The sequence below is a fragment of the Anoplophora glabripennis genome, unplaced genomic scaffold, assembly GCF_000390285.2.
Source record: "Anoplophora glabripennis isolate ALB-LARVAE unplaced genomic scaffold, Agla_2.0 scaffold1680, whole genome shotgun sequence".
Classification (NCBI taxonomy): domain Eukaryota; kingdom Metazoa; phylum Arthropoda; class Insecta; order Coleoptera; family Cerambycidae; genus Anoplophora; species Anoplophora glabripennis.
Window position 1 is genome coordinate 1 of NW_019417807.1, and position 13,596 is coordinate 13,596.

The following is a 13,596-nucleotide window of genomic DNA, read 5'->3' on the forward strand; positions in this document are numbered from 1 at the left end:
TGTCCAGGCCTACACGAGATGAGGCAGGATAAAGAGGGATAATCCCCCTCGATCCCAAATCATTGAGGCCAATTTCTAGCCATAGAATAATGGCGCGAACCCTGTATATCGTAGTTTAGATATCCAACTGTGAGTAATCTATCGATATCGATAGCACAGACAATTTTAATGTGAAGATATTAGAAATATTATACTATTATTTATGAGTACTTCAAATATTTAGAATGTTGAAAAATATCAGTTTCGTTGGACTTATTGTCAAATAGTTCTTAATCGATATTACTGTTTTTGCATACAAGTCACAATGATTGTGAACGCGCCCCAGCTTTTGACGTTTGGCAACATTGACACAATTAAATTAAAAATGGTAAAATAAAATCATAAAATCAAACCTATGCGCCATAAGATGGCCGTCAGTTATCATTATAAAAACAAAACTATCTTGATATTGATATTCTAAAGTTGTGAGTAGTCTGGAAAAGTTTTGTAACAAATCGGTAAAGGCTGGTTGGCAACCCTGCCTACGTCGCCCCAAGAACTCTCTGTAATCTATGGCCTATGGCATGGCCATAAGAAGGTTAGAAGTGACTGCTGACGAACTTGTATTCTTTTTATACTCAAAAGAAGATTGTTGTAGTTGTAGAGCAATGAGTGATGTTAAGGAAACTTCGTGTAGACTTTGCATTAAATCTATATTAGATACAAGTTTTGAAGTGGTAGACAACGTTATCAGAGACATTTTAGATGTTGTTTTGCTGAAATTGGTAAGTCGGTGAAATCTAATTAGATTAGATCCTAGCAGTCTCAAACGTAAAGCAGCCTTTAGTATTTAATTGTTATTTTCCAGTACACTTTCTTTCTGTTTAAATTTGCATATTTTCCAGAAATTTGATAACGAGAGCAAAGAGGTTATATGTAGCGTTTGCAGAAGAAAGTTAAATGCGGCGTTAGAATTTAAGTTGACCTGTCTGAATACCGATTACACAATTATTCCTTATGTAGATAGCAAAAAAATGTTACAGCTCAACTTAAGAGAAGTGTACATGCAGGAAAAGAAAAGCGAGTTAGTTTGCAGTCAGAAAATATGTCGATTGTGTATGCATCCAGTAGAAAGTGAGTTTAGGTGCATTTGTGAAGAGGAACTTGAAGCTATCGAGAAACTGGCTCCTGAACTGGTATGAACGATATTAAATACTTGCATTTCTCAGAATTTAGAAAACTATACTTTGCAGATTATAAACATCATCAAAGATCCCGTTGTATGTAAGGAATGTTTTGATTCTGTGTGTACCCACAACAGTTTCCTAAAAAATTGCTCGGAAGTACAGGAAAAAGTTAGATGTCTTTTTAATAGCGCAGCAACAGAAAGTCAGATAGACACTTCACCATCCGATTTATTCGTTAAGACTGAGAACTTGGATAAAGAATTAGATATTAACGAGATGGAAATGTCCATCAAAGCTGAAAGTATCGACATCAAATCAGAAGAAGAGGAAAGCAGGTAAGAGAAGATAATTATAAGATTACATTGGTAAACAATCTTTAAGAGTTAGGTTAACAAATTATTAGGAAAAAATGTAAGGTCATTATAAATAAATCAGTATGGCTTTAAATCAAATACAGTGGCGGTCCGTGGGTTTGACTACAGGGGGGGAGTGCATTTTGAAGAGTGGAGGTATATACGTGGAGCTGTGGGGGGTTCTTATATTGATGACTCTTTCGTCACGCGTAACATCTTCAACAAGAGGCAAACTATTTCCAATGTTTTCAACTGATTTTTCAAACTTTTCCATTGCCATTTGTATATTTGCTGGATATGTTTGAATTTTTTGTAACTGGTTGTACAAAATATCTACACGTGGCATAACTTGCGCAAAAAAAATTAACCAAAACAAAAAACAATCACCGCACAACATGCTTACACGATGGACTCGGATTGTACGGCTATCATTTTTCAGAATAAAGCTACGAAAAGTGAGGTTCATCTTTTTTGCTGTTTTTCTAGCAATATTACTAATGAAACTATAGACTTCCTTACNGTTTCCTAAAAAATTGCTCGGAAGTACAGGAAAAAGTTAGATGTCTTTTTAATAGCGCAGCAACAGAAAGTCAGATAGACACTTCACCATCCGATTTATTCGTTAAGACTGAGAACTTGGATAAAGAATTAGATATTAACGAGATGGAAATGTCCATCAAAGCTGAAAGTATCGACATCAAATCAGAAGAAGAGGAAAGCAGGTAAGAGAAGATAATTATAAGATTACATTGGTAAACAATCTTTAAGAGTTAGGTTAACAAATTATTAGGAAAAAATGTAAGGTCATTATAAATAAATCAGTATGGCTTTAAATCAAATACAGTGGCGGTCCGTGGGTTTGACTACAGGGGGGGAGTGCATTTTGAAGAGTGGAGGTATATACGTGGAGCTGTGGGGGGTTCTTATATTGATGACTCTTTCGTCACGCGTAACATCTTCAACAAGAGGCAAACTATTTCCAATGTTTTCAACTGATTTTTCAAACTTTTCCATTGCCATTTGTATATTTGCTGGATATGTTTGAATTTTTTGTAACTGGTTGTACAAAATATCTACACGTGGCATAACTTGCGCAAAAAAAATTAACCAAAACAAAAAACAATCACCGCACAACATGCTTACACGATGGACTCGGATTGTACGGCTATCATTTTTCAGAATAAAGCTACGAAAAGTGAGGTTCATCTTTTTTGCTGTTTTTCTAGCAATATTACTAATGAAACTATAGACTTCCCTACATAGCCGAACGCAGAAAAAAAATATCTTCCAGAATCGATAAAAAAATATATAGTGTGCCATTTGACCAAAAACAGTTGACTATAGCAATTTTGACATACGTTACCATGGAGACGATCTAATAATGTCATTTGATAGAGTTTGAGCGGCGATTTAAAAATACACAGGGTTAACTATCACTTAGTAAAAATAAGATTTAACAGAATCGACTTTCAAAAAATTTCTAAAATTATTTTTAAACCGGAAAATATTTGATTTCTAAACCTCAGTGAAACCCCTATTTCACGACGGCTATGGGCGTCCGTCAGGCGCGAGATGCGAATTTCGCATACGGCAACGGTAGTGAAACAGCGCCGCGTTGCCACGTGTATCGATTATCCGCGCATTTGAAGAAAAACTTATTTACAAAATTCGTTTTCAAGTTTTACACTAATAAATAATAGTAAACACAAATAATTATTTACTAAAAGTAAGTACGTGAACAAAAACACAAACACCGACAAAGCGACAAATTATTTGAACTCGACAGCTATTTGTTCTGTGAAAATAGAGTCGTAAAGTCACCTATTGAAAATGTGAAACGGCCCCATATCTAGGCAAGTAGCGTAAGGCAGTGGCGGCTCGTGGCTTTTTGAGATGGGTGGGCAAAATATTTTTTCTCTCATGTAACTTAATATCATATAATAATTGCAATCTACGTTAGTCTATTTACTTTTGAAAGTATAAAAAATTTAAGAATTATGAAAATAGTTAATATAAATATACCTGAAAATTATATTAGTTATTCCAAAAGTATAATAGTTCAGCAAGAACAAACGAGAATGTCATCACAGTGATTTCTTGCCGGGATAGGGGCTAAGGCAAGGATTAAGGCATAGAAGGACATATAAAAAATAAAATAATTCTCTAAACAAATAGTAAAATTCTCTATCACTTTTATAGCAATAACACATACTGAAATTACTAACGATAAATTATACTAAAATTCTAATAAGTAAATAAATAAATTAATAAATAAGTAAATAACCAAATCAATAAGGCGCTTTACAATATCTCTATTTTCGTCCACGACTTTGTTATGGTTTAAAATATTCTCACAAAATGCAGAATTAAGAAAAGTTTAAATGTTTTGTTTTCCTAATAATTTAAATTTTAATGTCGAATATGTATGCTCCTCCGATTGCTCGTGTTTTTTAGAGATTCATTTATATGTTTCAGATCTGAATATCCTAGATAATTCCATGGAGTTTAACTTTTTTCATTAAACTGTAAGCAATTCCAACAATATAATTTGTTTCTGGTTTCAATACCTTTCATATTTATTGTACCAATTTTTCCTAAATGATCTGCTACTTCCGCAATTGTTTTTATTTATTAAATTTTTCATGTCAGCCGAAGGTTTTAATTTTGAAATAAATAATTTATCGTCGAAAGTTAACATACAAATTTTTTTATACAGGGTGTTTCAGAAAGACCTCCCGTAAATTCAGGGGGTGATAGTATGACAAAAAATAAGAATTTTTTATCTTATGAACTATATGTCTATCTCCTCTTGTTTCCGAGATACAGAGCGACAAAATAAAATTTTTTAAATAGAATTTTTCCGAAAATTTCCAAACGGTGCGAAATATTTTTATGAAATTTGGTATTCCGTGGTTTTTAAGGACGCCAAATACGCTGGTCTAATTATTTTTTGTATATTTTATAGAGGGCGCTAGTTACGCTACATTCATATTACATTTTAAGTTCTAATTTTTTTGAGGTTAGTTTTTTTAGCATTCGGACTCCAATTTCTAATGTACAATTTTATTTTCTAAAAATAATGTACTCTTGTTAGAACTTCCTAATGTGGACGGTCTTCGCGAAAAAAGGCTTTTAATTGAACTCTTACAATATTACGTTGTAGAAAATAAGTGACCTTTCTTAAAGTAGGCTTATGCCAAAACTTATTGGTGGATGTCTCATAACCAACGCATACATTGTCAGTAATATTTTACTACAGTCACTAACAATCACTAAAATTTTGATATAAAGTTAATTAGAGTTTAAAATATTACTGACAATGTTTGCGTTGTTTATGAGACATCCATCAATAAGTTTTGACATAAGCCTATTTTGAAAAAAGTCACTTATTTTCTTCACCGTAATATTGTAAGAGTTCAATTAAAAGCCTTTTTTCTCGAAAACCGTCCACATAGGAAGTTCTAACAGGAGTAATTATTTTTAGAAAATAAAATTGTACATTAGAAATTAGAGCCCGAATGGTAAAAAACCTACCCTTAAAAAAATTAGAACCTAAAATGTAATAGGAATGTAGCGTAACTAGCGCCCTTTATGAAATATCCAAAAAATAATTAGACCACCGTATTTGGCGTCCTTAAGAACTCCGGATTACTAAATTTCATAAAAATATTTCACACCGTTTGGAAATTTTCGTAAAAATTCTATTTAAAAAATTTTATTTTGTCGCTCTGTATCTCAGAAACAAGAGGAGATAGACATATAGTTCATAAGACAAAAAATTATTATTTTTTGTCGTACCCTCACCCCCTGAATTTACGGGAAGTCTTTCTGAAACATCCTGTATAATGAAAAATTAACAATATCACCATTGCTACTCACCAATTCGCGATTTTCAGCTTGCCATTTTGCTTTACTCCAAACTATTAAACAATAAAAACTTACCTAAACTACTACTACTATTCCTAACCTAGAACTTACAAACAACCAAGTCGTGAAGTACAAGGAATAAAAAATCTCTACCTAATCTATGGAATAAAACTAACATCAAACCGCAGATTACACGTAAGTACCCGAAGAATATACGAGTGAAGTCGAAGGGCTTGCCCGGAGAGTAGAGTTATTNCTAACCTAGAACTTACAAACAACCAAGTCGTGAAGTACAAGGAATAAAAAATCTCTACCTAATCTATGGAATAAAACTAACATCAAACCGCAGATTACACGTAAGTACCCGAAGAATATACGAGTGAAGTCGAAGGGCTTGCCCGGGAGTAGAGTTATTTTACGTAATTATGTATATTCAAATGATAATTTATTAAAAATCTGATTGAAATAAAAAAAATATATTAAATAGAAGATATTTTTTTTAAACTGAACAGTTTCTTTATTATTAGAAAAAATAAATAAATATGTATCGAATTTAAATGTCCTAAAAATAATTTATATCACTTCCATATTTACAAACTCGTCGAATCTATTAAAATATTGAAAATTTCTCAGCCATCACTCGTAATTTAGTTTAACAGTAACGCGTTAAAATAACCTTAATAATAATTATAATTGTCGAAGAACATTCAACATGACGGCATAGATATTTATTTTTTAACGCGATTTACAAATTATTATAAAACGGTTTATTACTTCGTTTATAATATTAAAAATTGTTTTCTGGAATACCTTTGCAGGGAAAAATTGTTCTAATGTTCAAAAATTCATTTAAAGAACAAAATTACATCACATAAATATACATATATTCCAACCGCTGCTGGCTGGCTGGTGAAAAGCCGTAGCTGGCCGATACAACACTCCATGAGTATATGCGGGCTGTGTCCGGGCTCGCCCGACTTGGGCCAGATATTCTAAATTAGTGAACGACTTACGTTTCCGATTACTTTCTAGTCCTAGCCACAAAATCTGCGTATAAGCAGGCAACGTACGGCGTTGTTTAATTCAGCGGCCACGGGCTGGCCCGAATGTTATGTTGGTTGCTGCCGAGATCATCCCAAAAATAATTTACATCACTTCCATATTTACGAACTCGAATCTATTAAAATATTGAAAATTTCGCAGCAATCACTTTTAATTCAGTTTAACAGTAACGAGTTAAAATAATATTAATAATTATAATTATCAAAGAACATTCAACATAGCACCATAGATATTTATTTTTTAACGCGATTCACAAATTATTATTAAACGGTTTATTATTTCGTTGACTAAAATTTGTTTTCTGGGATACCTATGCAGGGAAAAATTGTTCTAAAATTACAGCAAATAAATATACGTATATATATTTCCAGCCACTGGTGAAAGGTCTTAGGTGGCCGATATAACACTCGATGGGTGCTCAATGGGTATACGCGAGCTGTGTGCGGTGTGCGGGCTCGCCCGACTTGGGCTAAATATTCTAAATTAGTGAACGACTTATGTTTTCGATTACTGTCTAGTCCTAGGTGCGTATAAGCATGCAAGTTATGGTTGGGGTACGGCGTTGTTTAATTCAGCGGCCACGGGCTAGCCCGAATGTTATGTTGGTTGCTGCCGAGATCATGATTAAAATATAATTTTAAAATTTGGTAGCGGGAGTTTCAAAAGAGGTAACGCATTTTAGATTTAATTTTATAAGAATTGTCAAATCACTTTGGTAAATATATACACAAATTTTTGTTTATTCTTCTGAAATTTTCAGCTTTAGAACCAGCTGATTTCCCCAATCGTCTTGAATTTTGCAGTGGCAGCTAAATCGAAGTGCAGCAGTCGCTAACTTTATTTTTATTTTTAAAACAAAGTGCGCTGGACGGATGAAAGCTGTTTTACTCGTGCTGACATTTTAAACGGGTAAAAAACATATTACTTTCTCAAAAACAATAAGTACCTACCACCTGGGTTACACCAAAGTTTATATTTACATTAAAGTTTACATTTATTATGCAAACTTCGGTTATACGCAACTGCATCTTGAATAATAAATTGAAATACTAAAACTGTGTACAATTCAATTTATGTTCATATTCTGTAGCGATTACGTTTACAGATTTTATTATACTTAGGGTATTTTGTGTTCTTCATTTATTTATTTTTTCTGTTCATTCATACTGTTTCTAGGGGTTAAGTTGAAAAGCAGTTTTAAACTGACACTTCGCCCCTTTACAAGCTTATTATTTTCTATTTGCTTACATGTATGTACTTGAGCTAAATAATTGTAATAAAAGACATTTATTATTATTATTATTATTATTATTATTATTATTTAACATAATAAATTATAAAACGTTAAAACGTTAATAATATTAAAAATGATAAATTGTAATAACCGTACGTTGGAAAACAATCATCCCGATTCATTACATTTTCCTTTGATAAAAGACCGACAACTTTTTGCTCTATGGAATGCGATCCTACTACAGTTCATATTAGTCTAGCAGCCAGATAGGGTTCCGTTTACTAGCTATAAAAATAAAAACTTTTTACAGCCATTTAAACATTTAATTTGTTGATAACAATTAAACTCACCACTTTCAGGCTTTGCGACCAAGTTTTTTGGATTCAGGAGTTTAAAATACTACGAATAAGTTGTTTGCAGCCGTGGCACTCTGTTGGCCCTATCTGGCTGCTAGACTATGCACACGTACACGTACAAATTAAAAGTGGGTCAAATAAAAAGGTTATTGACCCTAGATACAGGTTACCCTAGGTCGGAAACACTTACCGAGTTGTTTATTTGTCTCCGTCCGATTGTTTTTTTATTTTCTATTAGTTACAGTCAATATTTAAATACTTCACCCTCTCTTTATAATTTATCTAGTGAGTGTTGGTTTTTTATGTCATTATTTCTGTAATGAAATTGAAATTATTATATGGCGATCGTTTAATAAAGCCGCATTTTCTACCTGAACATCTGAATGGGCCGCGTTACTTTCAATTTTAGTAGAATTGTTTGAAAACCTTCCCCTTCAGATGGTAACGGTAAGGGTAATTTATTTGAACATTTGCCAGAATGCTTACAGCAAATTAAAAAATTAATATTATGTTAATAAAAACTGATGTTTGGCAAGGCATGCTCAGACCTCCTCGAGGTTCTTGCTGGGCAACAATAACAATTTAATGTGTTGATTGCATAATTATAAAACATAATTTATAGCATTTTAAATTATTATTGGCTCATATTGTCTATATGTGCGAAAATATATAAATATGGCAACGTTGCATCGTTGTTCATATCGTAGCCGTGCGCAAATTCTGAACAAGCGACTGACGTCAGCCGGTCAGTAACAGCCTGAAAAGGGGGTTAAATAATGATTTGAAAATATTTTTTTTTCTGCTTAAATATGCATTTAATTTTTTTTTAATTACGTCATCATATACTCATTTTTCTCTATCTGCTCTTAAAAATTAATGACATTATGACCGAATCACCCTGTATAACCCCTAAAAATTAAAACTTGATTTTTAAAAATACACTGTATGCAATTTTTTCAGCGACACGCCACTGCAATGCTGCGATAAGGTACCATTCGAGGAGAGTGTCTGTAAAAATGAAGAAGAGGATGGATGTAAACATGAGAATGCATCAGATGTGAAAACGAGGCAGGAGCGCAAAGTATTGTACAAATGTGATAAATGCATTTACGAAATTGGAAGTGAGATCCGTTTTACCATACCCTTTGTGAGACATGAGAACGATTCGGAAGTGTATAAACGTGAATCGTGCGAGTATAAAACTGAAAATGAGAAATCACTTCAGAGGCACCTGGTGAGGCATAAAGACCCTTCCAAGGTTAAAATGCACAAGTGTAACGACTGCGATTACGAAACTAAATACAGGGGTGATATCAAACGGCATCAACTGAAACACAAAGATCCTTCGCAGGTTCAAATCTACAGGTGTAACGACTGCGATTACGAAACTAAATACAGAAAACATGTGAAACGACACCAACTGAAGCATAAAGATTCTTCACAGGTTCAAACGTACAGGTGTAATGACTGCGATTTCGAAACCAAATACAAGAGTTGTATTAAAACGCACCAACTGAAACATAAAGATCCTTCACAGGTTCAAATGTACAAGTGTAATGACTGCAATTACGAAACTAAATACAACAAATATATGAAAGTACACCAACTAAAGCATAAAGATCTTTCACAGGTTCAAATGTACAAGTGTAATGACTGCAATTACGAAACTTTGAACAAGAGTCATATTAAACGGCACCAACTGAAGCATAAAGATCCTTCCCAGGTGCAATTGTACGGGTGTAACGACTGCGATTTCGAAACTAAATACAAGGATGATATGAAAAAACACCAATTGAAACACAAAGATCCTTCGCAGCGTCAAATCTACAGGTGTAATGACTGCAATTACGAAACTATGAATCAGAGTCATATCAAACGGCACCAACTGAAGCATAAAGATCCTTCCCAGGTGCAATTGTACGGGTGTAATGACTGCGATTTCGAAACTAAATACAAGGATGTCATGAAGAAACACCAACTGAAACACAAAGATCCTTTGCAGGTTCAAAGGTACAGGTGTAACGACTGCGATTTCGAAACTAAATACAAGAGAAATATCATGCCGCACCAACTAAAACATAAAGATCCTTCTCAGGTTCAAATGTACAAGTGTAATGACTGCAATTACGAAACTAAATACAGCAAATATATGAAAGGACACCAACTAAAGCATAAAGATCCTTCACAGGTTCAAATGTACAAGTGTAATCATTGCAATTACGAAACTAAGAACAAGAGTCATATCAAACGGCATCAACTGAAGCATAAAGATCCTTCTCAGGTTCAGATGTACAGCTGTAACGACTGTGATTACGAAACTGAAGACAAAGAGTATATCAAAAAGCATCAAAACCGAGCATAGGGAGTCTTTGAGGACACCTCAATTGATGCACAAAGAGAGGTTTGGAGGTGTGAATTGTCACCCTTTGTTCTCATCATGCGGATCATTAAAATGATTCAAATTGCCCATCTCTAGTTACGGTTAGTGAGTAACACGTAATTACAAAATTGCTGTCGCTACAATCAAGCCTAGATAAGAGCAAGTATTCAAGTTTTAAAGAAGATTTATACGTTTTAACCTAAATAAAAAACACAAAAGACGGTTAAGCTAATGTTTTATTTGTCCACAGAGAAAACTATGCACCTGTCTTTTAATTTTACAACGCATGTAAATCAGATCTTCAAGAGTTGCACCATATGGAAGTGAAAATGAATTCGACTGGTGATTGTGACGACTAGATAATTTGTTCTTTCGAGGTAGATTACGCAAATTCATAAGAAATGTGGTTTTCTATGATTTTAAGGTATTCGTCACTACGGTACGTGCCTACCGCCTTCTATACCTGTATCCGGAATTCACAGAGAAGTGCTCGAAGGAGATTTTCGTGACGTCAGACGGAAAATCAGAGGGAAAAATCCAATACAACTTCTGCCTCCTTGCATATAGCCGTTATAAAAAATGACCGAGTTGTTTGAAAAACAAAGCTCGGTAATTATTTACATTAGCGTAAAATGCACAAATCGTCACACAATTTTTCCTACCTCCCCGTTTCCGAAGGTGCTGAACACGAATCCGGTTATTTTTTAGACATATTTTCATAAATTTTATGTAAAAGAAAATGGATACTTAACGTGCTAATTGAATAGTTTATATACTTGGAATTAGTGCAAATCTGGTATCAAGAGAAAGACAATTCTAGTGGTTATATGGTTTAGTAGAAACTATAGTGCAGTAGTTGCAGCTGTAATATGTAAAGAGGAAATTAGTAAATATCCTGTACCAATTTATTTGTAGCCCTGATAATGGCATTATTGCAAAAACTGGTACGATAGTGGTAAGTATATCCCCAAAAAAGAAAAAACATTGAACAGTAAGTATAAATAGGGAACAGAATTGGACGCATTCCCCTAAAGAGCCGCCGATTTACATTTAGTCCAAGCATTCTGTCACGGATTAATGTTAAGTTTGCAGAAATTATTACCTGGACAAAAAAATATGACCGTATAGAAAATTAAATTTTAAATCGAGTTTATTGTTCTTTAAACTTGATCCAAAATGGGGAACATGGTTAAAAAAAATCGCAAAGTTGCAAAAACGGTTTTTCTAAAATAACTAAAAAAATATAGCACGGATTGAAAAATTTTAAATGAGGAAAGTTGTAGGTTTTAAAAAGATCTATCGACTGATTTTTTGTAAGTATCGATTGCTTTGTTACTTTTCGAGATATATCGAAAAAACCGTTAAAAATCTTCTCTTTTCTCTTCTTCTATAACTCGTTTACATTTACGTCCCATATTTGCTATTTACTGCAAGCATAGCCCGCGGCAAGCCAAAAAAGTACATTTTTGAAAAATTTAAAAATATTAATTATTTTTCGAAATATCGATTTTTTAAAAAAAAGGCACCCTCGAAAATTGGCTAGATCTTCTCAGCGGATAGCCCTACAGTGACGATTTTCGTTTATTTTCTTCGTAAAGAGTTATATTATCATGCTGTTAAAAAATGTTGACGATTTTATTAATTTTAAGGATCAAAAAATGACTGAAAAAGTTGCACTTTTTTTGGGTATGTTTTTTTCAAATTGCTATTCCAATTTTTATTTTATGAAAATGACTTAAAGAACGAAACTGCTGACATTTTTTCACGAATTAAAAAAAAAATGTTTTTCTACGACCTGGAGCCGAGATAATTTTTTTTATTTAAAAAAAATTTTGATGACGCAATTAACATTTTACAGCGATGCGCTTGATGGAGGTTAATATTGAATACTTATATTTAAAAAAAAAAAATAAGATGTTTACTTGATTTCTAGTATTAGTAATTGAGTAATAAACTAAAGCGTGCAAGTGCTGAGTGCATCAGTTGGACCGGACGGAGAAGTAGGGGGAAGCGGCGCGCGCTCACTCTAAAAACTGAAATGACGGAGTCTAAATGGTTCGCACTTGCAAAATCTTTGATATCTCGCCTTCTGGACCACGTACAAAAATTATTTTGTACTTAATCCGGGGTAGCTAACCACAAATATTATAGTCGTTTTCGCCTTAGAAGCAAATTAGTCCCGTAAATGTTTACCAGATACTACCCAGATTAAGTACAAAAGAATTTTTGTATGTGGTCCAGAAGCCGAGATATCAAAGATTTTGCAAGCGCGAGCCATTTAGACTAGTGCTGGCAACTGAAATCGGTTTTTTGGATAGTCGGTTAACCGATTTCGGATAATTCGGATTTTTACGAAACCCGAAAACCGGTTATTCGATTCTTCAACTATTCAAATAACCGATTATCCGGTTTTAGCAACTATTCGACTAACCAGTTTTATCTGAAATCGGTTTTTACGGAACCCGGTTAACCGGCTTCACTTTTTTCCGGTTTTTGCCAGCACTAATTTAGACTGCACGTCATCAGTTTTCAGAGCGAGCGCATGCCGCTTCCCCCTACTTCTCCGTCCGGTCCAGCTGACGCACTCAGCGCTTGCACGCTTCAGTTTATTACTAATACTAAAAATCAAACATATCCTACTATTTTATTTTTGAAAATATAAGTATTCAATATTAACCTCCATCAAGCGCATCGCTATAAAATGTTAATTGCGTCATCAAAATTTTTTTTAAATAAAAAAATTATCTCGGCTCCAGAAGGTCGTAGAAAAACATTTTTTTTTAATTCGTGAAAAAATGTCAGCAGTTTCTTTCTTTAAAAGATATTTTCATAAAATAAAAATTGAAATAGTTATTTGAAAAAAAAATACCCAAAAAAAGTGCAACATTTTCAGTCATTTTTTGATCCTTAAAATTAATAAAATCGTCAACATTTTTTAACAGCATGATAATATAACTCTTTACGAAGAAAATAAACCGAAAATCGTTACTGTAGGGCTATCCGCTGAGAAGATCTAGCCAATTTTCGAGAGCGCCTTTTTTTCAAAAAATCGATATATCTCGAAAAATAATTAATATTTTTAAATTTTTCAAAAATGTACTTTTTTGGCTTGCCGCGGGCTATGCTTGCAGTAAATAGCAAATATGGGCACGTAAATGTAAACGAGTTATAGAAGAAG

General features: G+C 33.4%; 1 protein-coding gene across 1 annotated transcript; it reads left to right on the forward strand.

Annotated features, from left to right (window-relative positions):
- The first annotated feature begins 563 nt into the window (after positions 1 to 563).
- LOC108915266 (zinc finger protein 33A-like) lies at positions 564 to 10,400 on the forward strand. The gene is made up of 7 exons (XM_023456530.1): positions 564 to 764; positions 885 to 1,175; positions 1,233 to 1,501; positions 2,095 to 2,241; positions 8,999 to 9,296; positions 9,669 to 10,133; positions 10,227 to 10,400. Exons 1-7 carry the CDS (start codon positions 564 to 566, stop codon positions 10,398 to 10,400), a joined length of 1,845 nt encoding a protein of 614 aa, XP_023312298.1.
- The last annotated feature ends 3,196 nt before the right edge of the window (positions 10,401 to 13,596 follow it).